General features: G+C 37.8%; 1 protein-coding gene across 7 annotated transcripts in view; it reads left to right on the plus strand.

Moving 5' to 3' along the window:
- Positions 1-27,456, plus strand: part of CACNA2D1 (calcium voltage-gated channel auxiliary subunit alpha2delta 1) — a 526,060-nt gene that overhangs the window by 390,758 nt on the left and 107,846 nt on the right. For all 7 annotated transcript variants that reach the window (XM_068973034.1, XM_068973032.1, XM_068973033.1 and 4 more), the window contains exons 8-10: positions 5,053-5,122; positions 10,886-10,936; positions 14,738-14,837. In XM_068973034.1, the coding sequence (XP_068829135.1) occupies positions 5,053-5,122; positions 10,886-10,936; positions 14,738-14,837 (221 nt within the window). The remainder of the gene's footprint in view (positions 1-5,052; positions 5,123-10,885; positions 10,937-14,737; positions 14,838-27,456) is intronic.

Here is a 27,456-nt window from a genome sequence, read left to right on the forward strand (position 1 = left end):
ACTTAATAGAACTTGTTGTGTGCAAGTTTATTTTTGCACTGGAGCTAATAATAACATATGGACCATCTAAATGATTAAGTCTGTGTGTACCATTTACTTTATTGAATATTTCATTTAATCTCACAGCTTTTCCTTGTTATCTGCTACTTCTGCTGACAAGTAATTCTTGTTAAATGGAAATGTTTTACATGGGCTGTCTGATATATGCAGAATTACCAGCAAATTGCTTTGTAAGAAGTGCTTTAATTTTTAAAACTTATGATGATTTATCCTTGGCTGTAATACCTTCAGTTCAGTTCAGTTCAGTCGCTCAGTCGTGTCTGACTCTTTGCCACTGCATGAATTGCAGCACGCCAGGCCTCCCTGTCCATCACCAACTCCCGGAGTTCACTCAGACTCAAGTCCATCGAGTCGGTGATACCATCCAGCCATCTCATCCTCTGTCATCCCCTCTCCTCCTACCCCCAATCCCTCCCAACATCTTATATCTGTATGAATTTCCAATGTTTATTTATCTAAATTAGAAAAGTGTTCTGGACATAAGACCATACCGACGTCAAAGGTACTCTCAAACCAATACAATACTGTCATTGAACATCAAGTCTAATTTCTTAGAAACAATATTAAAATCTGAAAAGAATTTGATTAAATATGTCAATATACTCAAGTGTAGGTTGGAAGGAGGAAAACATAAGAACTAGCAAAACTGCTGTTTCTGAAGGAACTGAGGTTCCTAAGGATTCAGGAACCAATAGGAGAGAATTTTGCTCTGAAGACGCTCACAGCTAGATGAGACAGGAAATGTCTTAAACTCATTAACATGCAATGCAAAGAGACATCTAGTATATTTATTAAAAAGTTATCTGGAGCTAACTTAGATTATCAGTTCTTTAGTAAAATGCAGCTGTCTGGGATTGTTCGCTAAATGACATCTGGCTCACTTAATGTGGCTTCAGGCCATCCAAAGAATCTAACCTAGTCTACATTTTGAGTTTTACCTCTTACTGTACAGTTAAACTTTCTCCATGTACTCCAAATTGTTCTTACCCCCTTAGTATTTAGTTGGTTTTATTTTTTACAACCTGCCCCATTGTTCCTATCCCTATATGCTTTGATCCCAGAGCCCCATTTCCAGTCATATACAACTTATCTGTAATTCCAAATAAAATACATTTGGCTTTCCCCAGAGAAGTCTTTCTTTGTTTTATTCTCTCAGAGAACTTGGTTTTTTAATGTAGATTACAACAGCTATCAAATTTTATCTTTCTTCAGAATTTATTTGCAGATGCCCTTTTAAAAAAAGCATGGCAATGTAAGTAACTGCAGGTAAACTGTGTGTGTGTGTATGTGTGTGTGTGTGAGACAGAGAGAAAGAGAAAGAAAGAGAGATCCAAGCAATAGAATGACAGTTGGCTTTTACAGGCATTTTTTAGTATGAGAAAACTTACTTTTTTTGTCTTTCCATGAGACTAAAAATATGAAGTCTTTTTGAATTTTAAAAATGCGTTTTAACTTGTTAATTGTACATGCAATTAGATGTCATTCAAAATGGTGTTACCAGAGAATCAGCCTTCAGTTCATCATTTTGTACTTTATTACTTCCTAGCAGAAATGAAAAACTCATACTCTTATTTTTAAGCATATTTACTAGAAAATGGCTCAACAGTGTGCATACTTGCTCAAGAATATTTCAGTATTCTGAGTTAACATATAGCTGAGTGAGTGAGTGAGTGAGTGAGTGAAGTCACTCAGTCGTGTCCAACTCTTTGCGACCCTATGGACTGTAGTCTATCAGGCTCCTCCATCCACAGGATTTTCCAGACAATAGTACTGGAGTGAGTTGCCATTTCCTTCTCCAAACATATAGGTAAACACTTCAAATTAGTGGTTTGATCACTGACATAGCACACCCTAAATGTCATGTAAAGTAGAAATGCCATCCAGTAGATTTAGTCAGAGATACACCCACAGTTCATTTTTTATCAGGATAAAAAAAACAAGTGATCATTATCACCATTAATGATGGCCTTCAGAAATGAGATGCCCACATAGTAGGCTTTCATTTCTACTTCTTTTTCCTGCCATTCCAAAATCTTACTGGAAAGCCAAAAGAACTTTTAAAATGAGCAACATTTCACTTTTTGCAAGGTTTGTAGAAACTCTGATTTTCTTTTACACAGCGTTCATTGAACCTCATTATGAAACTGATTATTCCAGGGATTTGCAATATATGGTTATTATCTTTTTTTACTATTTGACCTTCCTTCTTTCTGAGCCTATATAAATAATATACCATATAAGTACCACAAGGGGATTTTACAATCAACTAATTAGTATCACAGAAGAAAGTACATTATTTAATTTTAACATAATGTAAACTTTGGCAGGGATTAAAGAGGAATTGGCTATAAGTAGAGATAAGTCTAAATAATACAGGAATTCCAGATATAATATTGTATAACTACCACCCACAAGGCAGAAATAGGTAACCAAAGGAAGAGACTTTGGTCCCCAAGTGCCCCTGGACTGTGATGAGGTACAGAGGAGGTACTGCCATGTCACAGAGTTTGCTGGAAGTTCACCCTCTGAGTTGCAGATGTCTCATCAGCGGAGTTCAAAATGGACTGGTTGGATCTCCTTGCAGTCGAAGCAACTCTCAAGAGTCTTCTCCAACACCACAGTTCAAATGCATCAATTCTTCGGTGCTCAGCCTTCTTCACAGTCCAACTCTCACATCCATACATGTCTACTGGAAAAACCATAGCCTTGACTAGACGGACCTTTGTGGACAAAGTAATGTCTCTGATTTTGAATATGCTATCTGGGTTGGTCATAACTTTCCTTCCAAGGAGTAAGCGTCTTTTAATTTCATGGCTGCAATCACCATCTGCAGTGATTTTGGAGCCCCCAAAAATAAAGTCTGACACTGTTTCCAGTGTTTCCCCATCTATTTCCCATGAAGTGATGAGACCAGATGCCATGATCTTTGTTTTCTGAATGTTGAGCTTTAAGCCAACTAAATTATCTTAGTCAGCTAATAAACATGATTCTCAGAAAAGTTCTACATAATTTTCATCATTTCTCAATAAAGGGCAAAATACATTGAGAGACGTACATCATATAAAGTATTATTGGGAATTTTCCCAAGAGTTACATGTCTAAGTGTGTTCAAGAAGAAGAGGACTTCAACATAAAATTATCATCCAATTCATAAGCACTTATTGTTCTCCATTGGGTCAAAGGGGTGTGTGTGTATGTGTAAAGCTTTGTAAAGTGTTTTAATTGAAGTAAGTTTATAGTTAATTGGAATAGTATAAAATAATTACAGTTTAAAAGCAGTTAAACACACTTTTTTCTATTTATTGCAAAATGATAAAGACTCTGAAACATCTTCTGTTAGTTAATAGAAGATTCTCAAATCTGCACTTGAATTATTTCACATCATTCAAATAAATATCAGGAAAAGTTTTTTTTCAGTGCAGTTATGTTAATTATAGTTTAGATTTTAAGTTATAATTTTAAATGAACTAGCCATTATCAAATATGCCACTCTAATGGCAGAAAGTGAAGAGGAACTAAAGAGCCTCTTGATGATGGTGATAAAGAAGAGTGGAAAAGATGGCTTAAAACTCAACATTCAAAAAGCAAAGATCATGGCGTCCAGTCCTATCACTTCATGGCAAATATATGGGGAAAAAGTAGAAGCAGTGACAGATTTTATTTTCTTGGGCTGAAAAATCACTGTGCAGAGTGACCTCAGGCATGAAATTAAAAGCCACTTGCTCCTTGGAAGGAAAGTTATGACAGATTTATACAGCGTATTAAAAAGCAAACATATCACTTTGCCAACAAAGGTCCATATAGTCCATATAGTCATAGCTATGGTTTTTCCAGTAGTTATGTATGGATGAGAGAGCTGGACCATGAAAGATGAGCTCTAAAGAATTGATACTTTGGAACTGTGGTGCTGGAAAAGATTCTTGAGAATCCCTTGGACAGCCAGGAGATCAAACCAGTCAATCCTAAAGGAAATAATCCCTGAATATTCATTGGAAGGACTGGTGCCAAAGCTCCAATACTTAGTCCATCACATGTGAAGAACTGACTCATTGGAAAAGAACCTGATGTTGGGAAAAACTGAGGGCTTTCCAGCCTTTCTCTTGCTGGAAAGACATGAGTTTGAGCAAACTCAAGGAGATAGTAAAGGACAGGGAAGTCTGGTGTGCTGCAGTCCATGGGGTCACAAAGAATTGGACACAACTGAGTGACTGAACAACACAAAGGACTGAATCTGAAGTTCAGTACTTTGGCTACCTAATTGGAAGAGCCAACTCATCATAGAAGACCCTGATGCTGGGAAAGATTGAGGGCAGGAGGAGAAGGGGGTGACAGAGAATGAGATGGTTGGATAGCATCACTGACTCAATGGACATGAGTTTGAGAAACTCTGGGGGACAGTGAAGGACCGGGAAACCAGGCATGCTGCAGTTCCTAGGGTTGCAAAGAGTTGGACATGAATTAATGACTGAACAGCACAACATCAAGGTTGAAAAATTATGCTGTTATGTGATAACAATCCAAGAAAAACAGTCTTTTTATAGACCAAAATAGTATAACATTGAATGAAAATAAAAGGATCAAATAATGTAAAGTACAATTTTCATTAGTGGCAAATAAATTTTCTGTTAAATTTTTCTGTTAGTAGAGAGGAAAGAAAATGTATATTTTCTGGACACTTGGTGAAATATACTCATGGGCACTCTGAACATCCTTATGCCTTCAGTTTATTTCTGAAATAATATGAAAAAAAATGACTTAAGCCACTTTCTTCTGTATTGCTATGTTGTTTTCCATTTAAAAAAGAAAAAGATTAAAGGCGTAAAACTCTGGCATCTCCCAGTTTAACATTGCTGTGGATAGGTGGAATGTGTCCTTAGTGCTTTGTAACTTTTAAAAATATTACTTTCCCAGATAACATCTAATATTTTGGTTTTAATTCTCTATTTTAAATTGAACTTCTCTTGTTCTAATTCTTTCTCTCTTTTTTTAAAGCTTCTCCATGGGTTGATAACAGTAGAACTCCAAACAAGATTGACCTTTATGATGTACGCAGGAGACCATGGTAAGAATGTTTGGATAATAATGAAAAGATGAAAAAGACAAAATAGGTTTTCTTTCTTTTTTTTTTTTTTTTGGTGTAAAAGTTGGAGGGACTCGTTCTATTATTAGTGGTAATCTTGTCTGATTATTATAGAGCTCTAGTGTTTTTTTTTTTCTTCTATACATATGCATTTTGTATACACTTCTACTTTTAAAACTAAAGTTAAATGAAAATGATGAGTTCAGTGGATACTGACAATGAATATTGTTGAACTGATTGATCAAATGCATTTGATGTGGGCTTCCATTAAGTTTTTAGTTAATGTCATCTCTAAATCTCTTTTAGCTTTTAGGGATTTCTGTTGAAATACTCCCAATTCCTTGTAGTAGGGCTCTAACAAAGTGTCCAGATAGAGTAGAAGAGTTTGCCTCTGGCAGTGAATTAATGAGAACTAGCCCCAGGGAAAGAGCTGCCTCTAGTTAAGGACATATTGCTTAGGTTTCATTTTTCCAAACAGAAAGTTTAAGTGTTCCATCTAAAGAAAATCATCCTAATATATAAGTAGAAGAATACGAAAAAAGTCATAATTACACTCATTGGGAAATAATTGTTAAACTTCTTTATTTAATTGATTTTTTTAATGTATGTAATGTGAGGCTACATATATTTTAATGGCCATGCATGTTATTATACAGTATATTGCTTTGTAAGCTACTATTTCATATCAATACCTTTGAGTACCTTTTCATAAGGAACACACAACATCATTTTATTTTATTTTATTTTATTTTTTAATTTTTTTTTTAAATTTTAAAATCTTTAATTCTTACATGTGTTCCCAAACATGAACCCCCCTCCCACCTCCCTCCCCATAACATCTCAGTGGGTCATCCCCATGCACCAACCCCAAGGATGCTGTATCCTGCGTCAGACATAGACTGGCGATTCAATTCTTACATGATAGTATACATGATAGAATGCCGTTCTCCAAAATCATCCCACCCTCACACAACATCATTTTAAAAGAATGACTAAATGGTAAATAATTATAAAAATCTTCTATTAATGGACATATCAGATATTTCTCACTTTTTGTTCAGTTCAGTTCAGTCTCTCAGTCGTGTCTGACTCTTTGCAACCCCATGAATTACAGCACGCCAGGCCTCCCTGTCCATCACAAACTCCTGGAGTTCACTCAGACTCACGTCCATCGAGTCCGTGATGCCATCCAGCCATCTCATCCTCTGTCGTCCCCTTCTCCTCCTGCCCCCAATCCCTCCCAGCATCAGAGTCTTTTCCAATGAGTCAACTCTTTGCATGAAGTGGCCAAAGTATTGGAGTTTCAGCTTCAGCATCATTCCTTCCAAAGAAATCCCAGGGCTGATCTCCTTCAGAATGGACTGGTTTGATCTCCTTGCAGTCCAAGGGACTCTCAAGAGTCTTCTCCAACATCACAGTTCAAAAGCATCAATTCTTTGGCACTCAGCCTTCTTCACAGTCCAACTCTCACGTTCATACATGACCACTGGAAAAACCATAGCCTTGACTAGATGGACCTTTGTTGGCAAAGTAATGTCTCAGTTTTGAATATACTATCTAGGTTGTTCCTAACTTTTATTCCATGGAGTAAGCATCTTTTAATTTCATGGCTGCAGTCACCATCTGCAGTGATTTTGGAGCTCAAGAAAATAAAGTCTGACACTGTTTCCACTGTTTCCCCATCTATTTCCCATGACATGATGGGACAAGATGCCATGATCTTCGTTTTCTGAATGTTGACCTTTAAGCCAACTTTTCACTCTCCCCTTTCACTTTCATCAAGAGGCTTTTTAGCTCCTCTTCACTTTCTGCCATAGGGTGGTGTCATCTGCATATCTGAGGTTATTGATGTTTCTCCTGGCAATCTTGATTCCAGCTTGTGTTTCATCCAGCTCGACGTTTCACATGATATACTATGCATAGAAGTTAAATAGGCAGTGTGACAATATACAGCCTTGACATACTCCTTTTCCTATTTGGAACCAATCTGCTGTTCCATGTCCAGTTCTAACTGTTGCTTCCTGACATGCGTATAGGTTTCTCACGAGGCAGGTCAGGTGGTCTGGTAGTCCCATCTCTTTCAGAATTTTCCACAGTTTATTATGATCCACACAGTCAAAGGCTTTGGCATAGTCAAAAAGCAGAAACAGATGTTTTTCTGGAACTCCCTTGCTTTTTCCATGATCCAGCGGATGTTGGTAATTTGATCTCTGGTTCCTCTGCCTTTTCTAAAACCAGCTTGAACATCTGGAATTTCGCAGTTTACATATTGCTGAAGCCTGGCTTGGAGAATTTTGAGCATTACTTTACTAACATGTAAGATGAGTGCAATTGTGCAGTAGTTTGAGCATTCTTTGGCATTGCCTTTCTATGGGATTGGAATGAAAACTGACCTTTTCCAGTCCTGTGGCCACTGCTGAGTTTTCCAAATTCGCTGGCATATTGAGTGCGGCACTTTCACAGCATCATCTTTCAGGATTTGAAATAGCTCAACTGGAATTCCATCACCTCCACTAGCTTTATTCGTAGTGATGCTTTCTAAGGCTCACTTGACTTCACATCCCAGGATGTCTGGCTCTAGGTGAGTGATCACACCATCATGATTATCTTGGTCGTGAAGATCATTTTTGTACTGTTCTTCTGTGTATTCTTGCCACCTCTTCTTAATATCTTCTGCTTCTGTTAGGTCCATACCATTTCTATCCTTTATCGAGCCCATCTTTGCATGAAATGTTCCCTTGGTATCTCTAATTTTCTTGAAGTGATCTCTTGTCTTTCCCATTCTGTTGTTTGCCTCTATTTCTTTGCATTGATCGCTGAGGAAGGCTTCTTATCTCTTCTTGCTATTCTTTGGAACTCTGCATTCAGATGCTTTCATCTTTCCTTTTCTCCTTTGCTTTTCACTTCTCTTCTTTTCACAGCTATTTGTAAGGCATCCTCAGAAAGCCATTTTGCTTTTTTTCCATTTCTTTTCCATGGGGATGGTCTTGATCCCTGTCTCCTGTACAATGTCACGAACCTCTGTCGATAGTTCATCAGACACTCTGTCTATCAGATCTAGTCCCTTAAATCTATTTCTCACTTCCACTGTATAATCATAAGGGATTTGATTTAGGTCATACCTGAATGGTCTAGTAGTTTTCCCTACTTTCTTCAATTTGAGTCTGAATTTGGCAATAAGGAGCTTATGATCTGAGCCACAGTCAGCTCCCGGTCTTGTTTTTGCTGACTGTATAGAGCTTTTCCATCTTTGGCTGCAAAGAATATAATCAGTCTGATTTCGGTGTTGACCATCTGGTGATGTCCATGTGTAGAGTCTTCTCTTGTGTTGTTGGAAGAGGGTGTTTGCTATGACCAGTGCATTTTCTGGCAAAACTCTATTTTCTTTGCCCTGCTTCATTCCGTACTCCAAAGCCAAATTTGCCTGTTACTCCAGGTGTTTCTTGACTTCCTACTTTGGCATTCCAGTCCCTTATAAAGAAAAGGACATCTTTTTTGGGTGTTATTTCTAAAAGGTCTTGTAGGTCTTCATGGAACCTTTCAACTTGAGCTTCTTCAGCGTTACTGGTTGGGGCATAGACTTGGATTACGGTGATATTGAATGGTTTGTCTTTGAAATGAACAGAGATCATTCTTTCATTTTTGAGATTGCATCCAAGTACTGCATTTCGGACTCTTTTGTTGACCATGATGGCTACTCCATTTCTTCTAAGGGATTCCCGCCCGCAGTAGTAGATATAATGGTCATCTGAGTTAAATTCACCCATTCCAGTCTATTTTAGTTGGCTGATTCCTAGAATGTGGACGTTCACTCTTGCCGTCTCCTGTTTGACCAATTCCAATTTGCCTTGATTCATGGACCTGACATTCCAGGTTCCTATGCAATATTGCTCTTTACAGCATCGGACCTTGCTTCTGTCACCAGTCACATCCACACCTGGGTATTGTTTTTGCTTTGGCTCCATCCCTTCATTCTTCTAGAGTTATTTCTCCACTGATCTCCAGTAGCATATTGGGCACCTACTGCACTGGACAGTTCCTCTTTCAGTATCCTATCATTTTGCCTTTTCATACTGTTCATGGGGTTCTCAAGGCAAGAATACTGAAGTGGTTTGCCATTCCTTTCTCCAGTGGACCACATTGTGTCAGACCTCCTGACCATGCCCGCCCGTCTTGGGTGGCCCCACAGGGCATGGCTTATTTTCACTGAGCTAGACAAGGCTGTGGTCCTAGTGTGATTAGATTGACTAGTTTTCTGTGATTATGTTTTCAGTGTGTCTGCCCTCTGATGCCCTCTTGCAACACCTGCCATCTTACTTGGGTTTCTCTTACCTTGGACATGGTGTTAGGATTCAGACAAATTCTAAGACATATAATGGTCCATTCAAAGAAATATATTTAAAGCTTTTTAAATGCTCTGTTAAATGTCCTAGTAGTAATTTACATTAATACCAGCCATGTATAATATTACCAGATGCTATTCATCCACATATTATTCTTGTTAATATTTCTCCAGGTTAGTGGCTACGGAGCCATATGTTGCTGAATGGAGGCGAACTCTCTGCCATCATGTGATTTAGGTTCAGGAACCAGTTGTTTTGGCAGAAAATTAGAAATTAGGTCCTAACTAGAAGAGACAGATGAAATTCCTTCCTCTCATTTCCCCATGGAGACGCGTGCCAGGACCATTTGTCAATATGCTAGACATGATCTAGATGATTTGCCTTTCATTGAAATAACCCAGCAACCCTACCCTTTTACCTTCTGACAGAGAAGCAAACTTGAATGCAACTAAAAATTATTTTCCATGACTATTTAATCCTGAATAGTTACTAACTGTGCTGAATGTTGTCTGAAAGCTAATTGGCAAGTTATCTGGCAAGCTTCTGAGAAGTTAGATTTAGAGTGATGGACAATAAGTAGAACACTGAGTTCAGACTCAGGTCTTTTTGTTAGGGAAGGCAGGCCCCTAGTTCCCATCAGTCTACAGCCAGGCACGATGTGCTTTGGGGATTATTTACCTTTAATTAACTTTATGTCTACAGTGACTAAGCTATTCTCCTAGATTTCTTTTCATACACAGAGTTTCTGAATCTGTAGGATTGGGGCTTAGTGTGATAATCAACATTTTGTACTGACTATCCAGGTGACTTTTAGATACTGTAAAGTTTGAAAACCACTACTTGAAACTCTTAGAAATAACATTATATATTGCTCTGTTTCTAATTACTTTGTTGTCTCTTTGTATTTCCCTTAATTTGATACTGCTTTTTCACTTTCCTAGACTACCTGTTTATTTTTGTGGGAATTTTGTGTGTGTATTTAAATTAATGACATAATCTTATTATTTATTTTTGTTATTATTCCTTAGAGTGAATTTTGAAAACTGTGGTCAGCAAAATGGAATTTAGGATAACTTTTTTCCACCCTTAGGGAAATACTCTTCCAGAAGTTAATTTCTTATACTCCTAGTATTAAAGCACATCTCTTTTTCCTTTGTTATAAATACCTTTGAAACATACTTTAAATATTATACCTCTGATATCTCTATTATGTTAAATATTGTGTTTTTAAGTTGATGTTGCAGAATCATGAATTAAATAGTATTATCTACCCAGATAGGAAGGACATAGGGTCATGCTTGGAAAATGTCTCAGAGATCAGTAAATAGCAATTCAACAAATATCAGTGTTTGAGATTTTACAAGAGAAAAAAAAAATACTCATATGAGTGTATTTGTTTCAGGTACATCCAAGGAGCTGCATCTCCTAAAGACATGCTTATTCTGGTTGATGTGTAAGTAGTTAAACATTACATTATTTTTTATATACTGAGAATATAGGAAGGGTTTCTGGTAGTAGTAATAGTTTAAGACTAGAAATAGGTGGGGAAGAAAAAAACCAATTATAATTATTATGACTTTGTCTATATGCAGACAAAGAAATCAAATTAAGACAATAACAAAACAAACAAAAATTCTCTTGTTGAAAATGAGAGGAATCTTTGTCAGAATTAAAAATTATGACTTTGTTCTGAAGTCTAAGCTTTTTGAAAAATTATTAATATGCTTCCAGCTTTTTGCTTGTTAAACAGTATTAAAGTACATGGTTGCTGAAACCAATCAGTTTCTGCTACCAAAAATGTAGAATTGTTTAGATGGCACTTAGTCACTATTGATCCAAATATCTTTTAGGGATTGGTCACAAAATAGATTACTACTAGATATATTACATGTCCATACTGGAACTTTCTCAAGGGAAATGCTGAAATACAAGAAAAAAATTCATTAGTTTTTATATTGGTTATTTATTTGTCACATTGTTTCAAGTTAAGTATGTGTGTATAATCTTCCAATAAGATTGAAATTGAAATTTGAAACTGTGGAACATACAGTAGAAGACAGTATCCTGCCATGAAGATTCAGTTTTTAAGAGCAATACTACAGAATTAAAAACATGAGGTATAAAAGCTTTTATTATTTTCCCTGAGAGAAAAAGATTATATCCTCATCTGTTCTTACTTCCCTGGTGGTGCAAAAAGAATTTGCTTGCAGTGCAGGAGACTTGAGTTCAATCCCTGCATCAGGAAGACCCCCTGGAGAAGGGAATGGCAACCCACTCCAATATTCTTGCCTGGAGAATTCCATGGACAGAGTATCCTGGCAGGTACAGTCCATGGAGTTAGAGAGATTTGGACATGACTGAGCAACTAACACTTTCACTTTCATCTGTTCTTTGCCACTGGAGGTAACAAATTTTCATGTTTTATAGGCAACTAAATTCATTTCACAGGATATTGTCAGCATTTGAAAATTTTTCCATTATAACCTGAAGTAAACAAGTTTAAAATCTTATAATCTTGCCTGAGAAAGAGACGATAAATGAAGTCAACAAATATAACTTAAATTTAAATTTCATTTCATTTGTTAAAATGAGTTTAAACTTCATCTTTTTAAATTAAATTATTGTAGATTTTGTACATTTGCTAATCCTTGATAGTCTTCTGGAAATATAAACCTAAATGGGAATGCAATATGTTGTAATCCTATCGGATACATGCTAATGTCCAGGCATAATTTCTTATATTAAAATATTTAGAATGCATAAAGTCTACTGAAGTTAAAAATAAATGTGCATGAGGTTGTAATTTCAAAAAATTATTTCAACTTAACTAAACTGAAAGTATCTTATATACAATGTGATGATATAGAGACAAAGATTATTAAGACACGGTTCCTACTCTCAAAGATGATTCAAATGTATTAGTGAAATGAAACCATATTCACAAATAACTTAAAACAATTATAGAAAGTGCGAGATATAAAGTATGACACAGCACTGAAGGAATACATAGGTGAGAGAGCACATTTCAATTTGAAGTGTCAGGAAAGATTTCATTAAGGAGATAAAATTAGAATAGAATCCTTATAGCTAAGATTTAACAAGGCAGGCATGGAAGGGAGAGAAAAGAGAGTGGAGTTTCAGGTGGGAGAACTGATAGAAGCAAAGGGGCATTGTTGAGAACATATAGAGGGACTGTATAGAAGGTGGAGGTAGGAGAGAGAGAAGACAATGAAACTTTCTGAATGCAGGCTTTTAAGATTCTTGGATGTTTTGTAGGTAACTATTTTGTAGGTAGGGCTTCCCTGATGGCTCAGTGGTAAAGAATCTGCCTGCTCTCAGGAGACACAGGTTCACTTCCTGGGTCGGGAAGAATTCCCTGGAGAAGGAAATAGCAACCCACTCCAGTATTCTTGCCTGGGAAATCCCATGTACAGAGATCCTACGGGCTACAGTCCATAGGGTTGGAGAGTTGCCAGATATGACTTAGTGATTAAACAGCAACATTTTATAGGTAACAGAGGTGGATGAAGATATGCTGCCAGAATTTTCACTTTTTAGCACGGGGCAGGCAATGGCACCCCACTCCAGTACTCTTGCCTGGAAAATCCCATGGACGGAGGAGCCTGGTGGGCTGCAGTCCATGGGGTCGCTAAGAGTCAGACACGACTGAGCGACTTCACTTTCACTTTTTACTTTCATGCACTGGAGAAGGCAATGGCACCCCACTCCAGTACTCTTGCCTGGAGAATCCCAGGGACAGGGGAGCCTGGTTGGGCTGCTGTCTATGGGGTCGCACAGAGTTGGACACGACTGAAGTGACTTAGCAGCAGCAGCAGCAGCAGCACAGGGTAGAGAAGGAACTAAGAGATGAATGGTTGTTACTCTGGCTCTGGATCTTGAGGTGGTAAACACATAAGCTAGAATGGAAAGAGGATGGAGGGAATACTGTGAAGTACAATGAATAACAGAGGTTGTCTGAATGGGAAGCAAAGTTGAGAGGGAGAATGAAATTGAATGACTGAGATCTAATGTGGTTGATATCAAGGGCATATGTAGGAAAGAAAAATAAGTTTTGGGACTAATGTTTCATTTTGGACATTGAACCCATAGTCATTTAACAGCTAGAAAAATAAAACTGGGGAAAAGTTAGGAGCTACAAAAGTGAATACAAAAGATACAAAAGTGAAAGTTAATTGCCCAGTGGCTAGAAAAGATTGAAGGCAAAAGGAGAAGGGGGCAGCAGACGATGAGATGGTTAGATAGCATCGCCAGTTCAATTGACATGAATCTGAGGAAACTCCAGGAAGATAGTGAAAGATAGGGAAGCCTGGCATGCTGTATTCCATGGGGTCGCAAAGAGTTGGACATGACTTAGTAAATGAAAAACAGCAACAAATTGCCTGGAGATGCACCACACAAATAGGTGAGGTCATCCAGGATCATAAAATATATAAAGACAAGATAAATGATGACCAAATCCCTGAGAATATCTACTTTAGGAATAAAACAAGGCATTGTCTTTACAAATCTATTATCAAATTCTTATGCTGCTATATAATAATTGTTTAATCAAGTCAAATAGTGGGCTCTTAGAGCAATGACTACATTATATTAACCTCTGTAGCCCTCACTTCTAAATTGGCTAATAGAGCTGATATTCAGTATATATTTCTCAAAAAAGTGAATATTCAATGAGTATCTGTAGTTTCTTAAAATTATCACTTGAAATGTAATTTTCATCCTTGTAATTAGAAATAAATACATTCTGATGCTTGTAGCAAAGAAAGACCAAATTTCTTGTAATTTATTTCTGCTGCTGCTGCTAAGTCACTTCAGTTGTGTCCGAGTCTGTGCGACCCCGTAGACAGTAGCCTACCAGGCTTCACTGTCCCTGGGATTCTCCAGGCAAGAACACTGGAGTGGGTTGCCATTTCCTTCTCCAGTGCATGAAACTGAAAGGGAAGTTGCTCAGTCGTGTCTGACTCTTAGCGACCCCATGGACTGCAGCCAACCAGGCTCCTCCACCCATGGGATTTCCCAGGCAAGAGTACTGGAGTGGGATGCCATTGCCTTCTCCGAATTTATTTCTACTTGCTATCCAAAATAGGACTTTTTCTAGTACTGATATTTCAAAGACAAAATTATGTTAATATTATATAGTGTCAGTGCATAAGTTGCATTTCCTTAGGGTGTCTCATGTTGACTAAATGCATAATCATTAACATATGTGGATCCGTTTTTTGTTTTAAAATAGGAGCGGGAGTGTTAGTGGATTGACACTTAAACTGATCCGAACGTCTGTCTCCGAAATGTTGGAAACCCTCTCAGATGACGATTTTGTGAATGTAGCTTCAGTAAGTATATGATGATTGCATTTTTGTTGAGTTAAATCTAGAATTTTTATCTCTCTCTGATTTTAAGTGTCTGATTGTGTTTTGTCATAGATAGGCTGAGATATTTCTGGTCCTATTACAAGACTGTCTTACTAAGCTATTCTCTCTTGTTACTCATTCTCCTATACTTTCACACCAAGGTCCTTTCTCAGTGTTTGTGCCCATGAGACAAATGATTAAAGCAATGAATATGAAGGGAAAACATTATATATATATTCTCCTTAACTCAGAGGAGCTTAAAAAGCTGACATGCACCCCTGTACTCATTGATGTCATTTTAACTCCCAATAAATATTGACTTTGCAGTATAATTGTATGACTCTTTTCTGTTCATTATAATTCTCAACTTTCACACTGGACATATGTCCATAATGTAGTATATTTTTAAAGTTTATTTTTTATTATTATTAACATGAGAACTAATAGATATTTGAATGTGCTTTCTTAAAAGTCTTATTTTCAGGAACCATTTTAGACCTTCCTCTCAGAAGTAGAGAGCTTTGAATTCTGAAGCAAATAAAGCAGGACAGAATGAATGTTATTGTATCTCATTTTAATTCATAGTATTTTGGCAGAAAATTTCATGACTGTGCACTGGTTGATTTAATTTCATGTTTGAAATGGTTGTATTCTTAGAGGTGAAAGTAAAAGAAGAAGTAAGTGTGGTGAGGTCATTTTGTATTGAACATAAGAGAATGGCTCTGCCTCTGAAACCACGTGGGAGGAAGTTAAAGCAGGTGGTTTACAGTCAGTTTACTCCCTTCACTGGAAGGGCACCCACTGGAAGAAAAACGTAGTCAGAGGAACGGAGTTAATCTCGTCAACCAGAGCCTCAAGTAGCTAGATAAATTGTTTACTAAGGGGAAGACAAATTACTTTGAAAGTGCTTTTAGCGGAATATCCCTAGCTAAGGGTAACATAGGGCTTCCCTTGTGACTCAGCTGGTAAAGAATCTGCCTGCAACGTGGGAGACCTGAGTTCAATCCCTAGGTTGGGAAGATCCCCTGGAGAAGGGAAAGGCTACCTATCCAGTATTCTGGCCTGGGCAATTCCAAAGAGGGGTGCAAAGAGTCAGACGCAACCGAGAGACTTTCACACACAAGGGTAACATAAATAGAACTCAAGATCAGTGTGGCAAGATGGCTTTAAAAATACCTAGTAGATAGGATAACACTCTGGGTAATAAACTGGAAATATTTCATGATTTAAATACTCCCACTATACAAGGAACCCTGCAAACCTCTTTTGAGACTTATTTCATCTGGCCCCAGAAGAGTGTCTTCAATACAGTAAAAGAGGATCTGGTCTATTAGTTTTCTAAGGCTACTTAACCAGAATGATGCAGACTGGGTGGCTTAAACTGAAGAAGTTTTTCTCTCACAGTTCTAGAGAGTGGAAGTCCAAGGCTGTGGTGCCAGCAGGGTCAGTTTCTCCTGAGGCCACTTTCTTGGCTTGCAAGCTGCTGCCCTCTTGCTGCCACTTCCTTTGGTCATCCCTCTGTGCAGACTGATTTCTTCTCCTTCTTATAAGGACACCAATGATATTGGTGTCAGATGCTCTTACCCTGATGGTCTCATTTTTTTTTCCATGTGTCCCCTCCCTCTTTTTTAAAAATTTATCTCTTCTTTAACTGAAGGATGATTGCTTTACAGAATTTTGTTGTTTTTTGTCACCTCATTAAAAAAAAATTACCTATGTTTGCTATTACATTTGGAGATAGTAGGATTAGGACTTCAACATAGGAATTTGAGGGGGAGACAGTTCAGCTCGTAACACCTAGGAACTGCCCTCCATGCCCAGTTCTTTCTATGTTTTATCTGAGCTTTTAGCCGTCCTTTAGCTTATCCAAGAAAGTATTATTCATTCAGTCATGTCCAACTCTTTGAGACCCCATGGACTGTAGCCTGCTAGGGTTCTCTGTCCATAGACTTCTCCAGGCAAGAATGCTGGAATCACTATTCCCTTCTCCAGAGGACCTTCCCAACCTAGGAATCGAAACCAGGTTTCCTGCATTGTAGGCAGATTCTTTACCTTCTGAGTGACCAGGGAAACCCTAGCTTGTTTATATCCTTGATATTATTAGTAAAGTTTGATACTGCATAAGAGCTCTGATTAATGTTAGTCTGATTTTACAACCTGACTCTGTGTGTTAACTCATAACATATTCAACAAAATGTGTATGAGTAAAATGTAATGGTCAGTCTCTGAAATAAATTGATTAGAGAAGGTAATAAATTAGTTTAATTTATACATAAGCATATTTATTATAACTGCATTGGAAAGGTTGTTAACAAAATGTTATGTTTGGCATAGCAAAAGAGGAAATTGTAAAAACATTAAATTCAGTACAGATTTGGCATATCAAATGAAATTTATATAAAACCAGCTGCCATTAAACATGATTAATGTCTCACTATGGCTTATTCCTGACTCTTACTCATGGATTCCAGTGTAAATGGATTTATTTGTGACATGATCCCAAGAAACACAACCAATTAAAGGAAGTGAGACAAGGAAAGGAAGGAAACCAATTAAAGAAATTAAAAGGAACTCAATCCTGCTGAGGAACTCTAGAAGCTGTGTAGTATATGAACTGTTATTCTGCCTCGAGGTCATGTGAACTGGGGTTTGTGAAGTGTGGGTCATGTGACGTGTGTACCAGCATTCCATATGGGTGGAGATAATAGACTCCAGTCACAGAGGGAGAACTGAAACAGAGAGTTGCAGGTAGCTAGAAACCTGTCCAGAATCCACTGTATCCAGTTAATAGTCCTTAAAGATGGCATCTAACATGTCATTCAAGACCAGTGTTTCCTCATTGATTTCTTTTATGTGGATGGTCTAGCCATTAATGAAAGCAGGGTCTTCAAGTCCCCCACTATTACTGCATTACAGTCATCTTTCCTTTTGTGTCTGCTGATATTTGCTTTATGTGTTTAGGTGTTCCTATATCGTGTGCATAGTTATTTACAAGGGCTATATTCTCATGTTGAATTGATCCTTTTACCGTTTAAAAGTTCCTGACAAGTTAACCATTGTCTTTTTATGAGTGGATACGGTCTTGTGCCAGGACATCAGTGGACTTCATGCCATCGTACAAAGTATAAACTGCATCTTGATAGACAGCATTTTAATTCAAAGACTGAAATCTCCAAGTTGGAGCTTTCACATACAAGAGACTATCCCAATGTTTTTTTTTGTTTGTTTCAGACTGGCAGTTCCCAAGTGATGCATTATATCATAGACCCAGTGGATTCTGTGGTCATTTGTTTATTGTTGGACCTCCTTTACCATAAAATAGATTGCTTTATTTGAGGCGAGGTTATGCAACATTCTATAATGATAACCCTTCATGATAAATCAGACAGTACAGAGGATTATCTTAGTGGATGAGGAAATGTAAACAGGAAGAGGGACACTTAACTGAAATATGTATCAATAACAAGTAAAACAAAATTGACCTTACCCCATTCCAGAATTATAAATAAAGACTGGTTATAACCTGTTTGATATCAAGTTGTTAAATGTCTTTTTGAAGAGTGATACTGTATTGAATTCTCACCATTGGATAATTTCCAGTGGGCTGGCCATTCACCATTGGCAATAGGTATACATGCTAGGTGAGAAAGAGCCTATATTTTTAGGTCCACATAAATTCCCTCTCTCTGCTACCTGGTTATGGAATTTATTTGTGGTTCGTACATACAAGGGCTGGATGACTTCCCGCGGACAAATCCTCCTACCCACCCCATTATTTAGTACCTCCTCTGTAGTGAATGTTGTCCAGCAGTGATTGACTTCAAACAGATGTCTGCACATTTGATGCCTGCTCCCATAGATTCACCCTTCTGCTTCTTCTCCAGAACTCTTTGTCTGGGGAAGGTCTTCCAGTCTTGATTCTTCAAGGGCATTGGCCAACCAGCCAAGCCATTTGCCACTGTGCAAGAGTCCATGTGTTTTTTAATCTGTCTGCTTACTCCTCCTTCACACCAAGTTAATGCCCAGGTGGTTTTTGCCTCAAAATCCATCAACATCCATTCCCTGGCATGTTCTCCACTATCTGCTGATTCATATTAAGCAAATATTGGGTCTCTTTTGCTGCGTATTTTCTTCTGGTAACCTGGAACAGAGACTATTTTTCCAGGTAAGCCATGTTGAGACCTGGTCTGTTTGTTGCCTAGAACCATGAGGAAGATGAGCTCAGATATTGAGGACAGCAGGCTTCATCATGTACGGTCTCTAGCATGGAAAAACTACTACGCTCTAAGGGGAAGAGGTTACTTCTGCCTATTCAGAGGGTATAGGGGAACCTGGAAGTTCAGTGTTCTCAGTCTTATTCATTGGATGTCCCCATTTTCCTTTGAAATATTTCATGAGGTGGGATCCAAGTACAAATGGCTTGTATGGAAAGTAATTCTGGGAAAGATTTAGACAAATGTAAGAAGTAAAACCAAAAAAGAAGAGAACTAACACAGAATGGACTACCAAATAAGTTACCACTCAGAGTGAGTAGAGCTGCTCCTTGGAAATTCTGAGAACCAATGTAGATTGCGTGAATTGAAATTATTCTTTTTTTCCAAGTGGACGATATGTTAGAGCATTTGAAGTTAATGATGGCTCCCAAGGAATGTTAATTTCCTAGTGTTCCCACGCCACCTTGGGCACAAGCGGAAGGCTCCCAGAAACCTTGTGCAGTTAAATTTGGGATGACATGTGTGGAAATATGGGTGGGGCACCAGTAGCATCTATTTAAGTTGAAACTGAACAATACTTTTAAAAGTATGTTTTAAAAGACTTCCTGACTAAACAATAGAGATGAATTTGAATGAATTTTATGCTTTCAACATTTAGCCAGCAACTAATGATTCTTTCCTAACTAAAATAAAGAACTTAGATGGAATTGAGATTGACCTTTGCTTTTCCTGAAAATATAGTTGTCAAATGTGTGTTTCTTTAAAGAGAGTTGTTAACTAAGTTCTTTTGAAACAAAATTGCAAGATGTTTCTTTGTGATCTCTGTGAATCAGGTTAATACAGACTTTACTGATGCATTGATAGCTCTCTGACAGCTCACAGTAAATCCTTGCTGGGGCATGCTCACATGATGTAGCTTGAATATGTGACTGAAAGCATGTAAGTAAAGTAAATATGTTGCTTTTAAAAAGAACTCTGCATGCATTTGATATGGAAGTAATGTATCTCAATATCTCAGGTTAAAATTATGGAAATATCTCAGTTACATATTCAAAATTAGGGAGAAGAGTGATATTAAAAGATGTACAATTCGTGCAAGTTCTAAGGTAAATATTGCAAAAAATATTTGAAAGATGAAGTCATAGTGATTTCACACTCTGCTCCTAGAGAAATTTATTAGTGGTCTTAGTTGCTAGTATAATGGCTTGTTTGGTTGAGATTCATTAGTATAATTTCTTTATTTTAGTGATTTATGGCTGTTATTTACCATAAGGAGATACTTTTGTCAACTATACTCTGATTTTTTATTAATTATATATTTTTGTTTGCTTTTGTTATCTGAGAAAAATGATTAGTACATTTTCAGAATTGAAAAGTCACTAAATGATAATAACATATTATTCCAGACATAAATTTGTTCTTCAGAAAATAAATACAAACAAGATCTAAAGTAGATATTTATCACTGTTTACCTAGTTTATGTATTAATCCTTAATTTCATCATATCATAGTGAATTATTAGAGTTAATTTTTCTTAACACTGCTCATGATGTGCAGGGAGTGGTCTACATGTTTTTAATAGTTACTCATTTTTTCTCTACAACAACCTTGTAAGGGAGATAATATTACCGACATAAACTTTATAAAAGAAAGGAAAGTGAAGTTGCTCAGTCGTGTCCGACTCTTTGCGACCCCTGGACTGTAACCTATCAGTCTCCTCTGTCCATGGGATTTTCCAGGCAATAGTACTGGAGTGGATTGCCATTTCCTTCTCCAGCGGATCTTCCCTACCCAGGGATCGAACCCCGGTCTCCCACATTGTAGACAGACGCTTTACTGTCTGAGCCACCAGGGAAGTCCTTTATAAACTTTATAAAGAAATAGAAAGTGTAGTTTGCTATTTCCAGTGTATTCTCTTGGCAAAACTCTGTTGGCCTTTTCCCTGCTTCATTTTGTACTCCAAGGCCAAATTTGCCTGTTACTCCAGGTATCTCTTGACTTCCTATTTTTGCATTCCAGTCCCCTATAATGAAAAAGGTATCCTTTTTGGGTGTTAGTTCTAGACGGTCTTGTAGGTCTTCATGGAACCATTCAGCTTCTTCAGCATTACTGGTTGGGACATAGGCTTGGATTACTGCAATATTGAATGATTTGCCTTGGAAGTGAAGAGAGATCATTCTGTCAGGGGAATTTGTAATTTCCTTGGTTCTGTCTTGTTGCAACAAAACTTTGAAGCAATGGACAGAGTGTTACAGCCCTCAGATGGACCAGTGTTACAGCTCTGTGTTACAACTCCATTTTATTTAGAAAGTAAAGGAAAATACATTCTCGAGGCATGAGGGCATGCTAACCCAAAAGATGCAAAGAGAAGACAGTCCCCTGGCTCAATTTTGGCTCTTCTTTTTATATGTTTTTTTTTTTTTTTCTTTTCCCCCAAGCCTGCCCTATGTAAATTGGGCTAGCCAGGAGGGCTGTTTGTTTTACCTGAGGTCCTCACTCTGGTCCTCAGACCTTACTTTGTACTATTTTTTGCGGGCTTTTCCCTTCTTTGTCTTTTAGCCACCACCATTTTGGACTCCTTTTTCCTATTCTAATGACCTAACAATTCTGTCTTTTTGAGATTGCATCCAAGTACTGCATTTCAGACTCTTGTTGACTATGAGGGCTACTCCATTTCTTCTAAGGGATTCTTGCCCACAGTAGTAGATAAAATGGTCATATGAGTTAAATTCACCCATTCCAGCCCATTTTAGTTCACTGATACCTAAAATGTTGATGTTCACTCTTGCCTTCTCCTGTTTGACCACTTCCAATTTACCTTGATTCATAGACCTAACATTCCAGGTTCCTATCCAATATTGTTCTTTACAGCATTGGACTTTACTTGCATCACCAGTCACATCCACAACTGGGCGTTGTTTTTGCTTTGGCTCCATCTCTTCATTCTTTCTGGAGTTATTTTTCCACTGTTCTCCAAGTGCATGTTGGGCACCTACAGAGCTGGGGAGTTCATCTTTCAGTGTCATATCTTTTTGCCTTTTCATACTGTTCATGGGGGTTCTCAAGGCAAGGATACTGAAGTGGTATGCGACTCCCTTCTCCAGTGGACCACATTTTGTCAGAACTCTCCACCATGACCTATCTGTCTTGGGTGGCCCTGCACGGCCTGGCTCATAGTTTCATTGGGTTAGACAAGGCTGTGGTCCATGTGATCAGACTGTTTAATTTTCTGTGACTGTGGTTTTCATTCTGTCTGCCCTCTGAGGAATAAGGATAAGAGGCTTATGGAAGCTTCCTGATGGGAGATACTGACTGAAGGGGAAGCTGGATCTTGTTCTGATGGGCAGCACCATGCTTGCTAAATCTGTAATCCAGTTCTCTGTTGATGGGTGGGGCTGTGTTCCCTCCCTGTTGTTTGACCTGAGGCCAAACTATGGTAGAGGTAATGAAAGTAATGGCTACCTCCTTCAAAAGGTCCATACACAGACTCTCTGCCCCCGACCCTGCAGCAGGCCACTGCCAACCCACACTGCCGCTGAGACCCCTGGACACTCATAGGCCAGTCTGGGTCAGCCTCTTGTTGGGTCACTGCTCCTTTCTTCTGTGTTCTGGTACACAGAGTTTTGTTTGTGCTCTCCAAGAGTCTGTTTCCCCAGTCCTGTGTAAATTCTGGTGGCTCCATGGTGGGGAGTGGCAACCTCCGCCAAGAGGGCTTATGCCACACCAGGTCTGCTACACCCAGAGCCCCAGCCCCTGTGGCAGGCCACTGCTGACCCTTACCTCTGCAGGAGACACTCAAAACACTCAAAAGCAAGTCTGGCTCAGTCTCTATGGGGTCTCCTGGTGCTCATAAGTTTTTATGTGTAGTAGCTTTTCTAAGGGAGAAGCCAGGATTAGAGCATATCCATCTTCATTTATTAGTGTAGGTTTAGCCACAAAGTTATGTGACTGGCTCCTGAAGGAAATTGTAAAATAAGTTTACTAATTTTAGTGCATATCTGATGTATTTAAGTAAAATTCCAAACTATTAGAATTCTTAGAAATTCAAAAGTAAAGTATGATTAGGTTATGAAAATGAGGAGAAATGCTTCTTTTAAGCCTAAATTTATTATTAACTTTTGAAGAAGAAAATTATGCTTTGATAGAGGAATTCTTTTAAGAAATCTGCTTCAGTTTACTTGAAAAAGCATATATGAATTGGATTATTATAATTACAAATAAATACTTAGACATTGTATCTGGATTATGCATTTTGCTTAGGTATCTTTTTATAAATGTGTTTACTTCCTTTATCATATGTCCTCTTGTTTCAGTCAAACTACCTAGATTGTTATTTGCATTTGTATAATATTTAATGTCAAAATTATCAACCTCATAATTTAAAAGAAATTCTTCAGTTTTATTAGTTAGGTGAAAATAAAATACCTGAAAGCAATACATATAAAGAGATTTAATTCTCATGCAACATTTGGGTCAAAGGAAAATAAAATCCAATTTCTGTCTTTAACAGATAGGCCTTTCTCATTAAATAGAAATGTAACAATCTAATGATATAGGGATTCAACAGGAAATAAAACCTACTAACATAGTTATAATCTCCTGGACTGTGTGTGTGTGTAGGCACACAGATGTGCCTGTATATGTTTTTCTTTCTGAAACTATTTGAAAGTCTAAGAAATAGATACTACAACTTTTAGCTTTTGTAACTTCAGGGAGGCATAATAACAAGGCACTGAGGAAACATGGTAGTGATTCTGTAACTTTGACAATAATCTTCCCACAAAGCCTGCATGCATTTCTATTCATCCTCATACCTAAGATCATGTCTGCCATCCAGAGTTAAGATGCAATCTGTATGAACGCTTTCCCAGCGTTGCCTAGAACCACCAGACAGAAAAATCAAGCAGCTTCTCACCTTCAGGCTTATATATCTGAGTTTCTTTTCTTTGAGACCGGTAATTTTTGTGCTTCAATCACGCATAGGATGTCAAAACAAATATTGCATCATTTCCTAGTGTTTCTGTAATCTCCAGGGCTGTTCTTTGTTACAGAAAGGAAGCCTGCTGTTAGGCAAAGCTTTAATGCACGCATAATGTAGCTGTTTTCCCACTAATCCAGTTATATGCTTTGATAGAAGTAAGTGGTAGATGATAAGAGCAGCAATTCAATCACAGCATGTTCTGATTTACAGGCAAAATTTCAAATGTTGACACAAAGAGGGGAATTTGTTTATGAAAGTGAGCAAGTTTGACATTTTAGGAGTAAAATACTGCAAGCCAGTGAAGGATGAAAAGAAGATGTAAGCTGATGGTGGACAATAGGTAAAAATTAACAACTGAAGAAGATGGTCTTGTGTTTCAAAAAAAAAAAACCACATATCTTTTTATTTAAGAACTAGATTGAAATGTTATTTATGATATAGTAAATCTGTGAGTCAGTTTTCATGTAGGAAGCTTTTCTAATTTATGGTCATTATAAAACGCTATCTCAATGTTAATTTATGATTTAGTAAATCTTTGAGTCAGTTTTCTTATAGAAAGCCCTCCTAATTTATGGTCATTATAAAATGCTATCTTTGATTACTCTGATTACTTATCTTTGATTACTCAAATGCTTACTTCGATTACTTTGATCAAAAGAATAATTAAAATATAGTTCCTTATATTTGCTATTAGTTTTACAAGATAGCCTTTTAAAAATAAATAAGTAAACTCTACTCTGCCCAGTTGTAGTCATGAAGCAGTAGGCCTAGAGGTGACAGTCTGTAAACGCCAGGGCAAAATAAGATGTGCGACCCCAATGCCTTAAGGAGGCTGGGAAGGGATGATCGTGATGAAAGGATCTGGTAATAGTAGTCAGGCTCACCTCTGGTTAAGTGTCCTCTGTCCTAACCTTCTCAAAATCCTGCCTCTTAGATGGACTCACAAAATTGCATAGAGGTAATACAGTTGGCTTCCCTGGTATCTCAGCTGGTAAAGAATCTGTCAACAATGCAGGAGACCCAGCTTTGATCCTTGGGCTTAGAAGATCCCCTGGAGAAAGAAATAGCAATGCACTCCAGTATTCTTGCTTGAGAAACCCCATAGACAAAGGAGCCTGGTGGGCTATAGTCCATGGTGTCACAGAGTCAGACACGACTTAGTGACTTCACCACCACCATGTGAGCTTATACAGTCAACCTAGGGCCTGAGAGATTAGCTCTTTTCCTTCTCTTTGAAATGGACAGAATCATATTTAACTTGCCACCCTTTGTTGAGAGCCAAATGGAATAACATATAAAGTGCTCTTTTAATTGTAAACATTTTTCTGGTTATTATTTTTGTTTTCTACCAACCATTAGCAGACAGTTCTTTGTGAATATGTCACATTTCTTCAAGTCTGAGCATTAATAAATTTGCTCAGATTTATATACATTATTGGATAAGTACATATAGAGAGGTCTCCCTCCTCAGTAGAGATTTACAATGCCTAGTAATTAAGATATTGTCAATCTGTGGAAAGGAGGGATGAGTCAGCTGTCAGCAGCCCCTAAAGAAAATCAGGACTTCCTCATCTTGCGATCCCTTGCCTGAAACACACCTACTGCTTATGCGTGACCCCTGGCCCTCTTCCCATTCCTCTGTGGGGATTTAAGATGGCACTCTGGCTATTGGTACTGCGATTGGTATTGCTGTGAGTAATAAGCAGCAGTCTTTGCTCTCTGACTCAAAAAGCTTCCATTTTTCTGTCGATATCTGTGAAACTATAGGAGGATTACTCGTTAACTTGCAAGAAGGATAAAATCTCAGAAACTTCCCAGTTCTTGGCTTGACAGTTTAACACCAGCTAATGTCAGAGTGGGGGTTTGTTTAAATATCAGATCACAGTGTATATGCAAGAAAGACATGATTTGGACTGTTCACTTTCCTATGTGATTTAAATTTCAGGTTTTTTTCTAAAATATCCTTGAGTGTTCCTAGACAAGGGCATGCTTTTCTTAGACAGGAACTTTCCTTCTCTGCATATGACAGTGAGCACATTTGTTGGTTATGGCACAAAATTTAAATTTAAAAGTGATTTCTCCACCCTTGCAAAACAAGCTCTGTTTGCCAGGATTCAAGTATAATAAAAGACGTTTAGTATGCCAATACAATTATATGACAAGTGAATTTTAGGAGAGTGATTTCATTTCATGTCTTATGAAATAGTCATCCGTCTAGGAAAACTTGATGTTGATTCATATCTCCTTTATGTCAGTGAACAAGAATATTGTCGTTTATGCCCTTCCTATTTAAAGTGAGGTCTCTGGCCAAGCAGCCTGAGCAGCACCTGCAGCCTGTAAGAAATGCAGAATCTCAAACTCCACCCCAGACTTAAGGAGCCAGAATCTGCATTTAGCTAGTCTCTCAGGTGATTATTAAGCAATGAGTAAATCAGGATACTTTAGGGAGGTACTGTGAGCGAAGTCATTAGACTTCACTATTGAGGCACCTGTCTGGGCCTTGTTATGACTAATCATGCTTATCATTGTCTTAGAATTTGACATCTTTGTAATTAGAATTACTAGTACTATGGAAATTTGTGAATATTTTATTTTATAGCCATTTGCTTTTTGGAGGAAAGTATTAAAAAAGAGCAGAAAGAAGGAGTAGAATTATGTTCATTAAAGGAACGAAAGTTTTCTCTCTTTTATATACTTGTACTTTTAAGGGAAAAAAGAAATCTGAATCACTGTGCTGTACACTTGAATACAAGTAAGTACAAGTAAGTACTTGTACTAAGTACTTGTACAATATTGTACTAAGACAATATTGTAAATCAAATATATATCAATTTTTGATACTTACTGATTGATTGCTTTACAGTGTTGGTTTGATTTCTGTCATACATCAACATGAATTATCCATAGGTATATGTCCCCTCCCTGTTGAATCTTTCTCCCACCTCCTGCCCATTCCCCCCATCTAGGTTAGTACAGAGCCTCAGTTTGAGGCTCCATGAGTCATACAGCAAATTCCGATTGGCCCTCTATTTACATATGTTAGTGCATATGCATCCTTGCTGCTCTCCATTCATCTCACCCTCTCCCTCATCTCCTCTACCCTTGTCCATAAGTCAGTTCTCTATGCCTGCATCTCCACTGCTGCTCTTGAAGCAGGTTCATCAGTACCATCCTTCTAGATTCCATGTGCAGTGCTATGCTTGGTGGCCCAGTCATATCTGACTCTTGCAACCCCATAGACTGTGGCCTGCCAGGCTCCTCTGTCCATGGGATTCTCCAGGCAAGAATGTTGGAGTGGGTTGCCATTCCCTTCTCCATCTAGATTCCATATATATGTGTTAATATACAATATTTGTTTTTATCACTTCATTCTGTATAATGGGCTCTGTGTTCATTGACCTCATTA

The sequence above is a fragment of the Capricornis sumatraensis genome, chromosome 5 (assembly GCF_032405125.1).
Source record: "Capricornis sumatraensis isolate serow.1 chromosome 5, serow.2, whole genome shotgun sequence".
In the NCBI taxonomy this organism is placed as follows: domain Eukaryota; kingdom Metazoa; phylum Chordata; class Mammalia; order Artiodactyla; family Bovidae; genus Capricornis; species Capricornis sumatraensis.